General features: G+C 41.9%; 1 protein-coding gene across 2 annotated transcripts in view; it reads left to right on the top strand.

Annotated features, from left to right (window-relative positions):
• The window catches only part of MALRD1 (MAM and LDL receptor class A domain containing 1), a 586,417-nt gene that overhangs the window by 391,613 nt on the left and 175,113 nt on the right, over positions 1-19,691 (top strand). For both annotated transcript variants that reach the window (XR_012233447.1, XM_073581848.1), the window contains exons 30-31: positions 11,041-11,169; positions 15,287-15,436. Coding sequence is in view for 1 of the 2 variants with exons in the window: in XM_073581848.1 (XP_073437949.1) it covers positions 11,041-11,169; positions 15,287-15,436 (279 nt within the window). In the remaining variant the exon portion in view is untranslated. The remainder of the gene's footprint in view (positions 1-11,040; positions 11,170-15,286; positions 15,437-19,691) is intronic.

Raw genomic sequence — 19,691 nt, 5'->3', positions numbered from 1 at the left:
CCACGTCCTCTCCCTGCAGAATCCCCACGTCCTCTCCCTGCTGAAACTCCACGCCCACGCGCCTTACTCCCTGCCTTCTTCATCTTGCCAGACTGCTTAAGATAGGCAGAAAAGTACAAAGGGGGGCCTTAGTGTGCTTATTCCTGAACAGCTGGTTACAGGTACAAGAAACACTAATTTTATGAAGTGTGTGTGTGTGGACTACACTTTAATAGGAGCTGATGTGGCCTACACAAGTTCCAAATGTAGTGTTTGGTGAACTTTTTTTGTGGTTTCTTTGTTGGAAACAAACTCAAAGTATGTGAACAAAGAATTGAAACTGATAGTATCACCAACTTTTTGGAGCTATTACAATGCAGGCAGGTAACCTACAATGCAAAAGATGAGGCTCCAAAAAAATTGGGTAATACTAATCTGGCTGCGCCGGCAGGGCACAAGCCAGAAAAAAAGGCTCCTCTATCTACTCCTATATAGTGTTTGCAACCAACCAATGTTGATGGATACGGATGGATGCACACTAATAGGAGAAGAAAAAATGAGCTGCACTCAAAGACAAATATGTGTGAGGCAGTGACACACGTTGAGCGTCCTACAACCAGACGTAGCTGCAGGACACTCTACTCAGCGTGAGCTGCACTCACACACAGTCAGAGACCTCTCAGACAGCCGTGAACAGTGCAGCTAAGTGGGCACTGGCACTGACAGGCTGCAGAAAGGCTCCGCTGTGTACTCCTATATAGTGTTTGCAACCACCGTAGATGGAGACGGATGGATGCACACTAATAGAAGAAAAAATGAGCTGCACTCAAATAAAAATATGTGTGAGGCACTGACGCACGCTGAGCGTCCTACAACCAGACGTAGCTGCAGGACACACTACTCAGTGTGAGCTGCACTCACACACAGTCAGAGACCTCTCAGACAGCCGTGAACAGTGCAGCAAGGTGGACACTAGCACTGAAAGGCTGCAAAAAGGCTCCGCTGTCTACTACTAGTGTTTGCAACCAACGTATATGGATACGGATGGAAGCACACTAGATTGAAATTATGTAAAAAATGCAGCTCAAAAATTAAAAGATGATGAGGCAGCAGTGAGGCACGCTGGGCAGCCTACAACCTGACGTGGCTGCAGGACCCACTCCACAGCGTGAGCTGCACTCACACAGCCCTTGCAGACAGCTGTGAACACTGCTGCTAGGGCAAAGAAGGCTACAGTGGTGGTTTATGTAGCCTGGGTAAAGCACTAGATGTTTGGTGGAATCGCTATTTCTAACTGTCCCTCACAGTCTTCTACAGCAGCCTGTCCCTAACTGAATTCACAGCAGAGTGAACCAGAAATGGCGGCTGCGGTGGCTTTTATAGTGCATCATGACATCATTTCGGCAGCCAATCACAGCCATGCCAATAGTTAACATGCCTACATGCCTAACAGGATGTGCCCACACTTCGGATGATTCCCATTGGCTTAATCAAAGCAAGCAGGCTCATAGCATAATGGGAACTTCCGATTCCGGTATCCGATATGACAAAAGTATCGGAAGTCAGTATCGGAATTCCGATACCGCTAATATCGGCCGATACCCGATACTTGCGGTATCGGAATGCTCAACACTAGCTAGGACTCATCCAGATTATTCATACTATAACTGACCCAGTGGATCTGGATGTACAAGCCATGGTGAACAGCTTTCCATCCTTATTTAGTGGTTTGGGAAAACTAAAGAACTCTCAAGTGCATCTTCATGTAGATGACAGTGTTCGTCCAGTAGTCCAGGCTCACAGGCGCATTCCATTTCACCTGAGAAAGAAGGTAGAAAAGGAACTCCAATTGCTCATGGATGAGGACATTATTGAAACTGTTACTGGTCCCACTCCGTGGGTCTCTCCACTTGTGGTATTTCCAAAACCAAAGACTCCAGAACAGGTGAGACTGTGTGTTGACATGCGCCTGCCCAACACCGCTATTCACAGAGAAAGACATATCTCACCTACAATTGATGACATCTTTCATTTATTAAACAGAGCAACCGTTTTTCAAAACTTGACCTCAATAAAGGCTATCATCAATTAGAATTGAGTCCTGAATCCTGATACTTAACAACATTTTCCACCCATGTGGGTCTCAAAAGATATAAAAGATTGATTTTTGGGGTCTGCTCAGCAGCGGAAATTTTTCAAGACACGATAAGGAGCGTCATTCAACACATTCCGAATGCCTTTAATTATAGTGATGACATGCTGGTTTTTGGGAAAACTCAAGCTGAACACAATCGTGCTCTATATGCTCTCTTCGAATGCCTGCTCTCTGCTGGACTTACTTTGAACAAAGAGAAATGTGAATTTGATAAAAGTTAATTGGAGTTCTATGGTCACATCTTCTCGGCGGAAGGAGTACGACCTGATCCCAAGAAAGTGGAGTCCATAAGAGCAGCCTCAATTCCACAGAATGCCAGTGAAGTGCGCTCTTTTCTTGGGATGCCAGCTACTGTGCTAGATACATTCCAAATTTTTCAACAATCAGCACTCCATTAAGGGAACTTACAAAACAAAGTTGTGTCTTTCAATGGTCGCAGGACTGTCATGTCTCTTTTGACACAATTAAAAATGAACTCTGCTCAACAACCACCATGGCTTATTTTGATCCAGCTCTTTGAACTGAACTGATTGTGGATGCCAGTCCTATGGGACTGGGTGCTATTTTAGCGCAATACTAGGATGACAATCAAAGTCCCCACATCATTTCTTATGCAAGCAAAAGCCTAACAAACACTGAAAGAAAATATTCACAACCTGAAAAAGAAAGCTTGGCAGTTGTCTGGGGATGCGAACACTTTCACTTATTTCTCTATGGAGCTCCCTTCACCATTGTCACGGATCATCAAGCTCTCCTTACAATTTTTGGAAATCCCAGAGCTAAAATGCCTACACGGATCGAACGATGGGGTCTACGTCTACAGGACTACAATTATAACATTGTTCACAAACCTGGAAAATATAGCAATCCAGCTGATTATCTCTCAAGACATCCTGTGAATGATGATATACCTGGGCATTCCTCCATGGAAGAATACATACGATTTGTTGCAGCTCACGCCGTGCCAAAAGCACTTTCTGTTAATCAGTTTGTGAATACAAAAACAAGTGACAAAACACTCTGTGCCTTAATACAAATCATCTAAAATCGAAGGTGGCATGAAATTCAAAAGGAAAAATTTCCTGATTCTGGGATTGATCCGAAGAAATTAAAACTATTTTCAAATGTGCATGAGGAATTGTCAGTCACTGAAGAGCACCTCATCCTTCGAGGTACCAAACTGGTTGTACCTAAGGCCTTGCGCAACTTAGTCATACAGACGAAGGTCATCTAGGAATTGTTGGTACAAAAAAGTTACTCAGAGAAAAAGTGTGGTTCCCAAATATGGATCAATTGGTGGAAGAGAAGATTAGACACTGCTCCACTTGTCAATTAATTACACCATCATCAAGGTTAGAGCCATTACAAATGTCTCCGTTACCCACTGCTGTCTGGGAGGAAGTGGCCGTCGACATATATGGACCATTACCAAATGGCCAATACATTCTAGTAACAATTGATGAATATTCTAGATACCCTGTTATTTCGTTCATCTCTTCAACGTCGGCTAATAGTGTCATACCAGAACTGGACGACATATTCTCTGCCTATGGCATTCCAAGAGTGGTTAAAACAGACAATGGACCTCCATTCTATGGACATATATTTACACAGTTTTCTGAATACATAGGGTTCAGCCACAGGAAAATCACACCTTGCTGGCCGCAAACCAGTGAAATTGTAGAGTGTTTCATGTGCACTATGGGGAAACGAATCAAGGCAGCTAGTCTGGAGCACACCCCACTGAAACAGTCAGTATACAAATTCTTATGCAATTACCGCAATACACCACATTCCACCACTAATGCTGCTCTAGCTCATCTAATGTTCAGCAGAACTCTTCGTATACGGATCCCTGATGTGACTAGCCATCCCCTGCCAAGTGACTCTTCAGTGCGATCAACAGATTTCTCTAACAAGCAAGCCATGAAACATTATGCAGGCAGAAGGCGAAGGGTACAGCCAAGTGCCATCAAAAGAGGTGATGTTGTTGTTGTGCATCAAAGATCAACCAACAAAACCTCAGTTGTATATGGGCCGGCAAAATATAATGTTACTGGTAGAAGAGGCAACATGGTCAAGGCTGAACAAGATGGACACTCTATAACCCGAAATTCCTCACATTTTAAAATTTTACCGCATGCCAATGGTAATGAACTCCCACCGGTGGAAGATTTGGTACCCGACGGTGGAGAGGGCCAACAGGGGGTAGTTGATCCATCAGCAATGGACACCCCCCAATGAACCCAGACATTACCCTACACGGGAAAGAAGGGCTCCATCGAGACTTATTGAAGAGATGTAATTAAAATTCCTGATTTGAAATGAACAAATAAGACAATACAGACATACACTGTGTGCAGAATTATTAGGCAAATGAGTATTTTGATCACATCATCCTTTTTATACATGCTGTCCTACTCCAAGCTGTATAGACTTGAAAGCCAACTGCCAATTATGTAAATCAGGTGATTTGCATCTCTAATGAGGAGGGGTGTGGCCTAATGACATCTACAACCTATATAAGGTGTGCTTAATTATTAGGCAACTGCCTTTCCTTTTGCAAAATGGGTCAGAAGAGAGATTTGATGGACTCTGAAAAGTCAAAAATTGTGAGATGTCTTGCAGAGGGATGCAGCAGTCTTGAAATTGCCAAACTTTTGAAGCGTGATCACCGAACAATCAAGCGTTTCATGGCAAATATCCAATAGGGTCGCAAGAAGCATGTTGATAAAAAAAGGCGCAAAATAACTGTCCATGAATTGAGGAAAATCAAGCGTGAAGCTGCCAAGATGCCATTTGCCACCAGTTTTGCCATATTTCAGAGCTGCAATGTTACTGGAGTACCAAAAAGCACAAGGTGTGCCATACTCAGGGACATGGCCAAGGTAAGGAAGGCTGAAAACGACCACCTTGGAACAAGAAACATAAGCTAAAACATCAAGACTGGGCCAAGAAATATCTTAAGACTGATGTTTCTAAGGTTTCATGGACTGATGAAATGAGAGTGACTCTTGATGGGCCAGATGGATGGGCTCGAGGCTGGATCAGTAAAGGGCAGAGAGCTGCACTCCGACTCAGACGCCAGCAAGGTGGAGGTGGGGTACTGGTATGGGCTGGTATCATCAAAGATGAACTTGTGGGACCTTTTCGGGTTGGGGATGGAGTGAAGCTCAACTCCCAGACCTACTGCCAGTTTCTGGAAGACACCTTCAAGCAGTGGTACAGGAAGAAGTCGGTATCGTTCAAGAAAAACATGATTTTCATGCAGGACAATGCTCCATCACATGCATCCAAATACTCTACAGCGTGGCTGGCCAGTAAAGGTCTAAAAGAAGAAAAAATAATGACATGGCCCCCTTGTTCACCTGATCTGAACCCCATAGAGAACCTGTGGTCCCTCATAAAATGTGAAATCTACAGGGAGGGAAAACAGTACACCTCTTGGGGCTGTGGTGGCTGTGGCACGCAATGTGGATCGTACACAGATCAAGCAACTGACAGAATCTAAGGATGGAAGGCTTTTGAGCGTCATCGTAAAGAAAGGTGGCTATATTGGTCACTAATTTTTTTTTGTTTTGTTTTTGAATGTCAGAAATGTTTATTTCTAAATTTTGTGTTGTTATATTGGTTTATGTGGTGAAAATAAACAAGTGAGATGTGTATATATTTGGCTTTTATTAAGTTTCCTAATAATTCTGCACAGTAATAGTTACCTGCACAAGCAGATACCCTCCTAAGATAGCCAAATCTAAAAAAAACCCCACTCCAACTTCCAAAAATATTAAGCTTTGATATTTATGAGTCTTTGGGGTTGATTGAGAACATAGTTGTTATTCAATAATAAAAAGAATCCTCTCAAATACAACTTGCTTAATAATTCTGCACACAGTGTATGTCTTTTCTTTGATGTTCTTCTTTGTTTTTTCTTTTTCTCTCTTTTCTCTTTCTTATTTTCGCGTTGTTGCCTTGTCAATATTTTTTTTGAGGTTGTTAATATGTAAAAAAACAAGAGGGACGATGTAATGTATAATGATTTGACCTGTCTCTTTAAGGCCTGTTTCACACATCCGTTTTTCCCCATCAGTCAAAATCCGCTGTTTTGCAAAAAAAAACGGATCCGCCATTTCTCTTGGCGGATCCGTTTTTTTCCCCATTGACTTGTATTAATGGCGGATCTTGACGGATGGTCATCCGTTCGATCCGTTTTTTTATGGATCCGCCAAGATTTTGCCATCCGCTGAGCAGAGAGGACGGACAATGAAACGTTTTTTTTCCCCGGCCGGATCCGCATTTTCTATTGCGCATGCCCGGGAGAAATGCCTGTGTCAGAAATTTAACCCTAAACTCAGTTCTGGTGACTGAAAAAATTCTTTCTCTCTCTCTCCAGCGGTTCCTTTAAAATTCTTCCTTCTCCGGATCCGTTAAAACGACGTTCCGGTGGCAAACGTTGTGGTCAGTACAGGAATGGATCCGTTGTCCGCCATTTTAGCGGATTTTAACTGACAGAAAAAACTGATGTGCCTATGAAAGGAAATCTTGTGACTGGAAGGTTATAGACAGGAAGTGGGTTGGGGGAGTTTCCGTTTCAGTTTTAGCCTGATGAGGAAAAATGGGATGCTGTGTGCTGGAGGAAGAGCGAGAAGAATAAAGTACAGTTAAAGCGTTCTCTCTTGAATTCCTTCTACCATGTGGACATTACAGGTAACATTCACTAAACCACACCCCATTAGCCGGACTGGACTTCAGGCAGCCATCAGCTGAAGACTGAATTTATAAGTAAGAGGATTCCCTTCTGATTTCACTACAGGGTTCCTACAAGACTGACAGCTAGGTTTCTTGCTTAATTTACCCATTATTTTCTAGGTTTATTGTTTTTGTAAAATTAATTGACTGTTGGTAGAAACCCTTACTAATTATGTGCATGTTTTTTTTTCACCTAACTCCTTCTATGTTATCAATCTATTTTGTTTTATTATTTATTTGAAGTATTTTATTAGCTAAATTGAATAACTGTAGAAAAAGTTCAAAACTTCCATGGTTGATGGTTGTTATTATCTCCTGCATAAAATAGCTTGTTAATGGTTTTAATAAGGAGAATCAATCACCAGGTTTATGTCACCTTATCTGAGAGTGGCATGATGTAGGGGCAGAGACACTGATTCTTGCAGTGTGTCACTTAATTTACTGCACATTGTTTTATCCGCAACAGATTATCACTAGAGGACTAATAAACCTGCTGCCAGGTAGTCCATCATATTCATTTATAACACCCCTCTACAATTAATTGGCAGTTTTCTGCCTATGAACAGTGCACACAGAAAGCTGCCAATCATTGGAGTGGGCGGGACTATACAGGACTCAGCATTCCGAGAACTGCTAGATCGGCAGCAGACAAAACTGTGATTTTATCAACACTGCAGCAAGCAGCTCAGTAAGTCACACATCACAGTAATCAGGGTCAATTTCCCTACATTATTCTGCTCTCAGGTGGGGTGGCAAAAACATGGTGATAGATTGACTGTAAGATATATTTTACTTTCTGGTAGGCATAAAAGCAAGATGTCCCCAGGTTGTATAGTATTATAGCTCAGTCCCAATCACTTTGATGGAGCTGCGTTGCAATGCCAGACACATCCTGCAAGTGGCGTAGCGTGGGTTGTCAGTGCTTTGGACAAGGGAAATATTTTGTGAAATTAGCCTGTGATCCATTAGCGCTCCCAGAGTTCCTTCCATCAGTCCAGCACTGAACCCCTTTTCTCACAAGCACATACCGATGTAATCATGTCAGCGCTTTGTAGTCCTGCTTTCTTTTCACCTTTTTTTACTGAAATTTTACAAATAGAAAGTTATATATTATTTTTATGCAGCAATTTTTATTAACCTAGCTCTATCCCTAACTCTAGCTCTGCGCCTAAACCTGAGACTAACCATAGGCCTTCGCTGAACTCAAAGCCATATCCTAGCCCTAATTCTAGCCATAAATATAAGTCTAAACCTGAGACTAACCAACTAACCATAGCCCTTAGCTTAACTCTCAGCCAACTCCTAGTCCTAATTCTAACCCTAAATATAAGCTGAAACCTGAGACTTACCATGGCCCTTAGCTTAACTCTCAGCCAACTCCTAGTCCTAATTCTAACCCTAAATATAAGCCGAAACCTGAGACTAACCATAGCCCTTAGCTTAACTCTCAGCCAACTCCTAGCCCTAATTCTAACCCTAAATATAAGCCGAAACCTGAGACTAACCATAGCCCTTAGCTTAACTCTCAGTCAACTCCTAGTCCCAATTCTAACCCTAAATATAAGCAGAAACCTGAGACTAACCATAGCCCTTAGCTTAACTCTCAGCCAATTCCTAGCCCTAATTCTAACCCTAAATATAAGCCGAAACCTGAGACTAACCATGGCCCTTAGCTTAACTCTCAGCCAACTCCTAGCCCTAATTCTAGCCCTAAATATAAGCTGAAACCTGAGGCTAACCATGGCCCTTAGCTTAACTCTCAGCCAACTCCTAGCCCTAATTCTAGCCCTAAATATAAGCTGAAACCTGAGGCTAACCATAGCCCTTAGCTTAACTGTCAGCCAACTCCTAGCCCTAATTCTAACCCTAAATATAAGCCGAAACCTGAGACTAACCATGGCCCTTAGCTTAACTCTCAGCCAACTCCTAGCCCTAATTCTAGCCCTAAATATAAGCTGAAACCTGAGGCTAACCATGGCCCTTAGCTTAACTCTCAGCCAACTCCTAGCCCTAATTCAAACCCTAAATATAAGCCGAAACCTGAGACTAACCATGACCCTTAGCTTAACTCTCAGCCAACTCCTAGCCCTAATTCTAGCCCTAAATATAAGCTGAAACCTGAGGCTAACCATGGCCCTTAGCTTAACTCTCAGCCAACTCCTAGCCCTAATTCGAACCCTAAATATAAGCCGAAACCTGAGACTAACCATGGCCCTTAGCTTAACTCTCAGCCAACTCCTAGCCCTAATTCTAACCCTAAATATAAGCCGAAACCTGAGACTAACCATAGCCCTTAGCTTAACTCTCAGCCAACTCCTAGTCCTAATTCTAACCCTAAATATAAGCCGAAACCTGAGACTAACCATAGCCCGCAGTTTAACTCTAAGCCAGTTCTTAGCCCTAATTCTAACCCTAAATATAAGTCTAACCCTAAACCAATCCCTAACTTTAGTTATGAAAAAAAAAAGTAAAACTATAAAACCACCTCTTAAGTAATGTAGGAAGACAGCATTGAATCGTGCTCTCAGCACTTGTCCTTCTCATAAACTTTGTACTTTTCCTTTGAGTTGCACAAAACTTTTAATGCCATTTACAGAAATACTTTAAAGAAGTGCAGAGAGAACGACAGAAGAGCGGAGCATTTGACTTTGAAGCACACATAAGAGGTCACTGAAGTAATGAGCCCATCATCGGGCAATGACCCTGCAATGTTCATTTCAATTCACCTTCAGGTTTCTGACTTCTGGGTAAATAGATGAAACTGACTTGTCCTGAATCTGATGAACAGATAGAAGACACCTTGTAGCTTCCTTGGGTCTTGATTTTCTCCTGACCTTGTTCCGTAACTGAAAACCAATGAGACTTATATCGCTGACTGATGCACTAAATATTGAGCTATTATAACCTGCCGAAAACATTTATGTATACCATATGTCATTGAGGAGGGTGATATGTGCAACCTTTACCTCTATATACACACGGAATATAAAACAAACCTTACAGATTGGTAACGTGAAGCTCTTGGGCCACCCAACTACCTCTATAGTTGCTGTGGGACCTTCAAGCCCCTGAGGCAGCAGATCCTTGGTCTGACTGCTGCCTCCACATCTCCTATAGCTACGTCCCTGTACAGCTGCCTCACTATTCAATCTTTTTTTTTTTTTTAAAACCCACAAATATATGCAGATATACTCACCGTCTTCTCATCTGACCCATGCTTTACTTCTGCAATCTGGCTTAAAGTATAATCCAGGTTATGTTCCTCGACTTGATTTTACACATTTATTAAGACTAGCTAGAGCAAAATATGTTTAATTTATGAAAAGTCAAAAGTCTCTTAAAAAAAAAATTGTTAGTGATATCAACCACCCCAAACAGCATGTAAGGGCATGTTGGTCTTTAAAAGCTATTTTAATTGGCAACTTTATATCTTTTATCTGCTGTTGCACTCCTGAAAAAAACAGCGTTTTAATATATTCAAATGAGGGCTTTGGGCATGGCAGAGCTCTTTCCGAGCCTCTGCAACTTGAGGGTGTTTCCCCTGCCTAGCACCAGCCTCTTCAGCTTCAGTGTCTGATGGATCCTGATGGCACATAGACAGTGAGCTATGGATCAGGTTAAAAAATCTGATGCTTTGTGGAATAACAACTGCAGGAGGCAGAGGAACACTTATCACACCCCAGAGCATTTAACTTCTCATTTACATTTGATTTGCAATGCTGATTTCTCAGGAGTGCGGCAACAGATAGAAGATATAAAGGTGTCGATGGATTTCGCTTTCAAAGATCTGCAAGCCAATTTATGTAGTTTGGGGGTGGTTCTACGTAGCGCCCTGAAATGGAATCTCCAACCTGGGCCCCTCCTGAATGTCTCACAAAGTTAAGTCCTACAACTTTCATACTCTTATGAATGATGTGCAGTATACAGTATGGGCTCTAGGCTACTGTCTATCATTTCATGAGCTGCTGTCTCTCCATTTAAATTCTCCTTTAATTCTTAAATAAAAACAGAAAAGCCAAGTATTAAAACCGGTACAAATAATGGTAAAGAGATGACACGATGTTAATGGAAACAACGTGTTGCTAAACTTAAATCAACAAATGAAATGGAGCATGCATCGATTCGGCTGAGTATTGATTTTAATGTCTTGCCGGTTGCAGTTGGAGAGGAGCCTGGAAAATGCCCTGAAGACACAGATTTTATATGCAAAAACCAAAAATGTATTGAATCCAACCATGTCTGTGACTACAAGGCTGACTGTGAGGACTCTTCAGATGAAGCTGACTGCAGTATGTAGCTGTTACTACTATGTTATTTTTTATTACTATTTTACTCTATCTATGAGCTTACATATTTATTATGGTGCTTATTGCCTGATTATATCTGTCCTGTAGCTATTGTATCTCCAGCATATCCATAATATATTGTAACATTAGTATATACTGTATACATCAGGGTTTTTTTTTTTTTTTTTTTTACCCCATGCTGCAGACTTGAAGTTGCATTCCTGAATTAGGCTAAGTTCACACGTAGCGGAACTCTCGCAGAAATTACCGCAAGAGTTCCGGAATTCCATTCTGCAGGAAAATCGCATTTTAAATTCTCGTGATTTTCCCTCGGAAAAACAAGCATTTTGCAAACATAATTAGCTTGCAGAATGCTAGCGTTCTCCAAGCGATCTGTAGCATCGCTTGGAGAACTGATTGACAGGTTGGTCACACTCGTCAAGCATAGTGTTTGACAAGTGTGACCAACTTTTTACTACTGAGGCCGACTATGCAGCATCAGTAGTAAAAGATAAAATGTAAAAAAAAAAAATAAAAAATAAAAAATGGTGTTATTCTTACCTTCCGGCGTCCCGCGCAGCCTTCCCGCTTCTCTCCACGCTCTTGTTCCCAGTAATCCTTTGCGAAAATGCCCGCGATGACGTCTGTTCTCGCGGGATCGCGACGTCTCTCGGTAATTCTCGATGACGTCGCGCGAAAGACTGCGAGACTTCGCTATCCCGCGAGAACGGACGCCATCGCGGGCATTTTCGCAAAGGATTACTGGGAACGAGAGCGTGGAGAGAGGCGGGAAGGCTGCGCGGGACGTCAGAAGGTAAGAATAACACCATTTTTTATTTTAAATTCTAGTTTTACAGGGATATGGTACCCAAAGCCCGGAGGACAGTCTCCTCTCCTCCGGACCGTGGGTACCATCCGCAATTGTTCTGCTTACTTTTTGCATGGTGTGCACAGCCACATGCGGGAAGTAAGAGGAACAATGCATTCCTATGGGTGCGGGATCGCCACAATTCCGCAAAATTAATGAGCATGCTGCGTTTTTTACCGCAAAGCGATTCCGCCGCGGTAAAAACCGCAGCATTAGCACAGCATTGCGGAATCCCATAGGAATGCATGGGATGCTTATTTTTCACGGCAAAATCGCGCGGTTAAAACCGCCGCGGAAACGTGAAAAAAAACGCCACGTGTGAACTCAGCCTTATTGCTATGTAATGGCCCAAGGTCATTGAGACCTTTATTTGTATGATACGGCATTAATGCCACTTTATTTAATTCTTTACTTTTACAAATATTTTTGTATCAGTCATTATTTTATGTCATGTGACATCAAATCTGCCATATTGTTATAGGAATTTAAGAAAAAGTCCTCATAATAGCAACCATATTGTACAGTGAGGAAAATAAGTATTGGATAAAATGCTGATTCTGCAGGTTTTCCCATCTACAAAGAATGGAGAGCTCTGTAATTTTTATCGTTGGTGCACTTCAACTGTGATAGACAGAATCTTAAAACAAAAATAAGAAACTCACATTGTATGATTTTTACATAATTAATTTGCATTTTATTGCATGAAATAAGTATTTGATTACAATAAAAAACAGAACTTAATATTTGGTACAGAAACCTTTGTTTACAATTACAGAGGTCAGACGGTTCCTGTAGTTCTTGACCAAGTTGGCACACTCAGGTTTCGGAGCTGTCGCTGGGCAACATTGAGTTTCACCTCCTTCCAAAGATTTTCTATTGGGTTCAGAGCTGGAGACTGGCTAGGCTACTCCAGGACCCAGAAATGCTTTTTAAGGAGCCACTCTTTAGTTGCTCTGACTGTGTGTTTCAGGTCATTGTCATACTGGAAGATACTGGAAGACACAGCCACAACCCATATTCAATGATCTTACTGAGGGAATGAGGTTGTTGGCCAAAATCTAGTGATACTTAACCCCATCCATTCTCCCTTCAATATGGTTCAGTCGTCCAGTCCCCTTTGGAGAAAATCACCCCCAAAAGAGTGTTGTTTCTCCCACCATGCTTTACAGTTGGACAGTGTTCTTGGCGATGTACTCATCCTTCTTCTACCTCTAAACATTGCGAGTGGCGTTGATACCAAAAAGCTCTATTTTAGTCTCATCTGACCACATGACCTTTTCCCATGCCTCATCTGGATCAGGCAGATGGTCATTGATGAACTTCGTAAGGGCCTGAAGATGTGCTGGCATGAGCAGGGGGACCTTGCGTGCCATGGAGGATTTTAATCCATGATGGCATAGTGTGTTACTAATGGTAGTGTTTAAAATGGTAATCCCAGCTCTCTTCAGGTCAGGACCTCTCATATAGTTCTGAGCGGATTCCTGACCTTTGTCAGAATCATCCTTACCCCATGAGGCGAGACCTTGCATGGAATACCAGACCGAGGAATGTTGACAGTCATCTTGTGTTTCTTTCATTTTCTAATAATTGTGCCAACAGTTGTTGCCTTCTCACCAAGCTGCTTGCCTATTGTCCTGTAGCTCATCCAAGCCTTGTGCAGCTCTACAAGTTTTTCTCTCGTGTCCTGATGTAAAGGGAAGACCGGAATGTCAGAGCTGCTGAAGCCCTGAGTCCGTAACTGCTGGGGCCGATCCTCCTGTTCCTGGGGGGAACGAGATTGCAGACGGAGTGAGCCGGTAACCAGGATGAAGGGGGCGTAGCCAGTAAGTGTGAGGTAAAATGGGTTACGTGGCAACAGAAGCGCTCTTCCCGCCAGAACGCTGATGAGGTACAGACTGCAAACGCTGAGGGGAGCGACAGGCCACAATGTGAAGAAAAAAGGTGGCATAGTGAAGGACTCACCAAAACTGGCGGGTGCACAGTGGAGCATACGTCCAACGGAACATTGCAGCTCTGACATCCAGAGAGGCGCTCATCGGGCAGAGCATTGCAGTGCAGCCCTTCAGGTGACAGTGACTGCTCAAAGAGACATGCGCCGAGAGGAATCCTGCGGAGATCTATATTCTTTTGCTCCGCAGATATTTGGACTAGGGGCTCAGAGGGCAAAACAGGAGACCGCCTACTGCTGCCAGAAGTAGGACCGTGTGTTGGGCGAGGATGCTAGCAGACACCACACTGACCACCACCAGCATCCTTCTACCAATGGGACCTTCACTGAGTGACAGGCTGTGGAGCCACGATAAGTGAACTGTTAACCAGAGACTGTTAGTTAAACAACTGTTTATTCAGTTTGGTTTTGTACCCTTTTACCCTGCAATCTCTCTGCGCGGAGTTCCCTACTGTTGATTAACTAACTATAGTTAACCCCTGCTCTGCAGCATTTGTGTTACTGCATCCGAGCACCTGCATATTTCACTTAGACAGCTCTTTGGTCTTGGCCATGGTGGAGAGGTTGGAGTGTGATTGATTGAGTGTGTGGACGGGTATCTTTTATACAGGTAACGAGTTCAGACAAGTGCAAATACAAGTAATGAGTGCAGAGTAGGAAGCTTCTTAAAGAAAAACTAACAGGTCTTGAGAGCCAGAATTATTGCTGGTTGGTCGGTGGTCAAATACTTATTTCATGCAAAAAATGGAAATTAGTTATGTAAAAATCATACAATGTGATTTTCTGTTTTTTTATTTTTAGTTTCTGTCTCTCACAGTTGAAGTGTACCTACGATAAAAATTACAGACCTCTCCATTCCTTGTAGGTGGGAAAACTTGCAAAATCGGCAGCATATCAAATACTTATTTTCCCACTGTATGTCAGGTTTACTTTTTTCAATGTCAGGAATATATTTCATTGGAAATGTAAATGATCTTATTTACAATTTTCACACTCGGTTAAATGGCGCTGAAGCAAGTACTGATATGAAGATGAGGAATTCCTTTGTGAAATTAAGTAAATATGTTAAGCCAGGATGAGCTAATCCCTTAATAGACTTATAGGAAATCGTCCATAGTTCCAGCAGGCGAAGATGGCATAGCTGGAGAGGAGGGTAAATCAGATTTTGATTTAAGTAAATTAAGCATTTATCTTTCTGCTTTCATAGTAAAGTGATTTTTGCTTGAATTTCTGAGGACATATTGAGTGAATGTCTCCCATGTGCTTATCCATTAAAAAAACAACTTTACTTCCAAAATACATAGATGAGTACACCAATGTTCCTGGGAGCTGTAATTTCGAGAATTCAGATGGGACCAATTTTGGATGTGATCTCTCTCAAGACGATACAAATGATTTTATCTGGACGGTAGAATACAAAGTCACCAATCACCTACACGCAGACCACACTCCAGGTAAGTGGTCATCTACGTTATCAAACCTTAGGTCACAAAAATATCCCTAAAAATTATGTAGAAACCCGATACCAAAGAGTGACCTCCATTATTTCCAATGGTTTATAGGTTTGAATCACTGACTTTATAGAGTTGGAATACGCAAATTTTAGTATGTTTTTGTATATATATACATATATATTTATCTACAGTTGTGGCCAAAAGTATTGACACCCCTGCAAATCTGTCAGATAATACTCAGTTTCTTCCTGAAAATGATTGCAGACACAAATTCTTTGGTATTATTATCTTCATTTAACTTGTCTTAAATGAAAAAACACAAAAGAGAATGAAGCAAAAAGCAAAACATTGATCATTTCACACAAAACTCCAAAAATGGGCCAGACAAAAGTATTGGCACCCTCAGCCTAATACTTGGTTGCACAACCTTTAGCCAAAATAACTGCGACCAACCGCTTCCGGTAACCATCAATGAGTTTCGTACAATGCTCTGCTGGAATTTTAGACCATTCTTCTTTGGCAAACTGCTCCAGGTCCCTGATATTTGAAGGGTGCCTTCTCCAAACTGCCATTTTTAGATCTCTCCACAGGTGTTCTATGGGATTCAGGTCTGGACTCATTGCTGGCCACCTTAGAAGTCTCCAGTGGTTTCTCTCAAACCATTTTCTAGTGCTTTTTGAAATGTATTTGGGTCATTGTCCTGCTGGAAGACCCATGACCTCTGAGGGAGACCCAGCTTTCTCACACTGGGCCCTACATTATGCTGCAAAATTTGTTGGTAGTCTTCAGACTTCATAATGCCATGCACACGGTCAAGCAGTCCAGTGCCAGAGGCAGCAATGCAACCCCAAAACATCAGGGAACCTCCGTCATGTTTGACTGTAGGGACCTTGCTCTTTTCTTTGAATGCCTCTTTTTTTCTCCTGTAAACTCTGTGTTGATGCCTTTGCCCAAAAAGCTCTACTTTTGTCTCATCTGACCAGAGAACATTCTTCCAAAACGTTTTAGGCTTTTTCAGGTAAGTTTTGGCAAACTCCAGCCTGGCTTTTTTATGTCTCAGGGTAAGAAGTGGGGTCTTCCTGGGTCTCCTACCATACAGTCCCTTTTCATTCAGACGCCGATGGATAGTATGGGTTGACACTGTTGTACCCTCGGACTGCAGGGCAGCTTGAACTTGTTTGGATGTTAGTCGAGGTTCTTTATCGAACATCCGCACAATCTTGCGTTGAAATCTCTTGTCAATTTTTCTTTTCCGTCCACATCTAGGGAGGTTAGCCACCGTGCCATGGGCTTTAAACTTCTTAATGACACTGCGCACGGTAGACACAGGAACATTCAGGTCTTTGGAGATGGACTTGTAGCCTTGAGATTGCTCATGCTTCCTCACAATTTGGTTTCTCAAGTCCTCAGACAGTTCTTTGGTCTTCTTTCTTTTCTCCATGCTCAATGTGGTACACACAAGGGCACAGGACAGAGGTTGAGTCAACTTTAATCCATGTCAACTGGCTGCAAGTGTGATTTAGTTATTGCCAACACCTGTTAGGTGCCACAGGTAAGTTACAGGTGCTGTTAATAACACAAATTAGAGAAGCATCACATGATTTTTTCGAACAGTGCCAATACTTTTGTCCACCCTCTTTTTTATGTTTGGTGTGGAATTATATCCAATTTGGCTTTAGGACAATTCTTTTTGTGTTTTTTCATTTAAACAAATTAAATGAAGATAATAATACCAAAGAATTTGTGTTTGCAATCATTTTCAGGAAGAAACTGAGTATTAACTGACAGAATTGCAGGGGTGTCAATACTTTTGGCCACAACTGTAGGAGGTTCTAAAATATTGGAATGTCCTCTAGTGTTCGCCAGAAAAGGAGTTTTTGTAAAATAAACCCTATAGCAATAAAAACTGAAAGTAGCACAATAAGATGGGGTACAGTTGTCACATCCATTGTCCTAGGTCCCTCCGTTGTCAAACTTAACCCATTCACGACATCTGCTGCACATGTATAGCGCAATGTATTTAGCAGGCTCACGGGGAGAGCTTTCTCCATGCTCAACAGGTAATGAACATGTATTACAACCAGGACCTGACTCTAAAACTCATTGGTATAGGTAGGATGTACGTCATTATGTATAAAAATGCATTGTCAGGATAGGAAACTACTCCATATACTCAGTGAAGAAAGAATCCGACACTCAAAGACTTGCAGAAAAATAATAACAGATTTATTAGCAATGCAATCCAAAAACAGTAATGTTTCAGTCAATAGGGCCTTCTTCAGACAAATTGCATATGGTACACTGCATCACTGTACACTGATTCAGTGCTCATAGGATTTGAGTGCAGATTTGCATACAGTGGGATGAGCCCCGGCCCGTGCGGGCTTTGTAGAGACATCCAGGCCACCGGACAAGAGCACTCACTGACCCTTGTGTTTCCACGGGGAGTGCATTAATCCATCCGCCTATCTGCGCACCTGGACCGTGATCGAGGGTTGCCGATGAGTTGCTTTGACATCCGTTCTTGTCAATAGAGAGATCCCTTGAAACCCCTCTGTGACCGGACTTCAAAGGAGACCGTGATTTTTACTGTATGCCGCAATGCTGCAGTATTTGTATGTGTAGCAAAAGTTGTCAGATGTTTGCAGATTATAGTCCCCTAAGGGGACTAACAAGTACAGTGAAAAGTAAAAAAAAAATTATTTAAAAAAAATATGAAAAGTCTGATCTACCAAAACATAAAAATAATTAGATCGGTAAACACTATAAACTGAGAAAATTCAGGTATGACAAACGTATGTTTTTTTTTTATTACTGCAATGCAATATAAAATTCTGTAACACGTGATCAAAATGTCACATCTACAGTATGTGTTGCCCCACAAAACAAATCATCACACAGCTCCATTGACTGAAAAATGGAGACACAACTCACACATTTTTTTGTCAAACTTCTGATTTTTTTTTCCACCATGTAAAAAAAATGGAACTTGTTTGGCATCGCCATAATCATACCGATAAGGATAACCATATTGCAAGTTCATTTTTACCACTCAGTGTACACCGTTAAAACAATTCCCAAAAAACAGTGTCTGAATTGCGTTTTTTTTTTCACAATTTCTCCCCATTTGAAATTTTATTTTGCCGTTTCCAGATCGTTATGCTATAAAATGAATGGTGTCATTCAAAAGCACAACTCGTCCTGCAAAAAAAACCAAAAGCCCTCATATGTCTATGTGGACTGAAAATTAAAAAAGATATAACTCTTGGGAAGAAGGTGAGGAAAAAATTAAAACTCACACAATTCCTTTTTTGTGAAGGGGTTAATGGGTAGTCAGCAGGATGGAAGTCCAGTTAGTACTCTTAACCCTTGGGTGCATATCTCTGGTCCACTTTGGACAGTATCTACACATGTCCTAGGCAGATTGGGGACACAGGACCCCAGGTACGAACTGGGACTGAAATTCACAGAGGCCCATGGTGTCCCCGTCCCCATGCACCAGATGGGATATATTACTAATATATATTACTACCCTGGATGGAGGATAGCAAGATTTACTACAAGACCAATATTTCTAATGATACGCATGGCCTGCCTGGGTAAGTGACGGAGTCAGCGACTTTGTGCTCCATCACAGCCCTGTCTTGAGATCAGCCATTCTGTTAACAATGTAGTTGACAAGGTGGCCCATGACCAGACAGGCCCTTTTTACATTTGCCAGAATTGCCAGATGGCCAGTCCGGCCTTGCAGGACTCATATGTTGTGATATCAGCCAATGAATGCTTGCAAAGTGGATGAAAGTAAAGCCGGTCTTGTAGAGTATTACAACTGAAGTCAGGCTGCAGATTGAGCTCTGTGGGCTGACTCGCTGCCCATCACTTCTACGCTATATATTTTGCTAATTAGAAACTTTACGTTTAACTAAAGAGGTTTTTCCATCTAAGATAAATGAGAGTTTGTTTTACCTACCATGCTGGTTACATCCAGGAAAAGCATGAATGTAGACCCTAATCACCATCCATAAGACGTGTTATGGCATATTTTAGAGATGCCGTAGAGGGACTGTCCACTTTAACTTTACAGATACAGTGGGGAAAAAAAGTATTTAGTCAGTCAGCAATAGTGCAAGTTCCACCACTTAAAAAGATGAGAGGCGTCTGTAATTTACATCATAGGTAGACCTCAACTATGGGAGACAAACTGAGAAAAAAAAATCCAGAAAATCACATTGTCTGTTTTTTTTTTTCATTTTAT

This window comes from Dendrobates tinctorius, unplaced genomic scaffold, assembly GCF_039654945.1.
Source record: "Dendrobates tinctorius isolate UK_male_01 unplaced genomic scaffold, ASM3965494v1 ptg000070l, whole genome shotgun sequence".
NCBI lineage: Eukaryota > Metazoa > Chordata > Amphibia > Anura > Dendrobatidae > Dendrobates > Dendrobates tinctorius.
The sequence above is the reverse complement of the archived record's forward strand: the minus strand, read 5'-3'. Positions and strand labels throughout refer to the sequence as shown.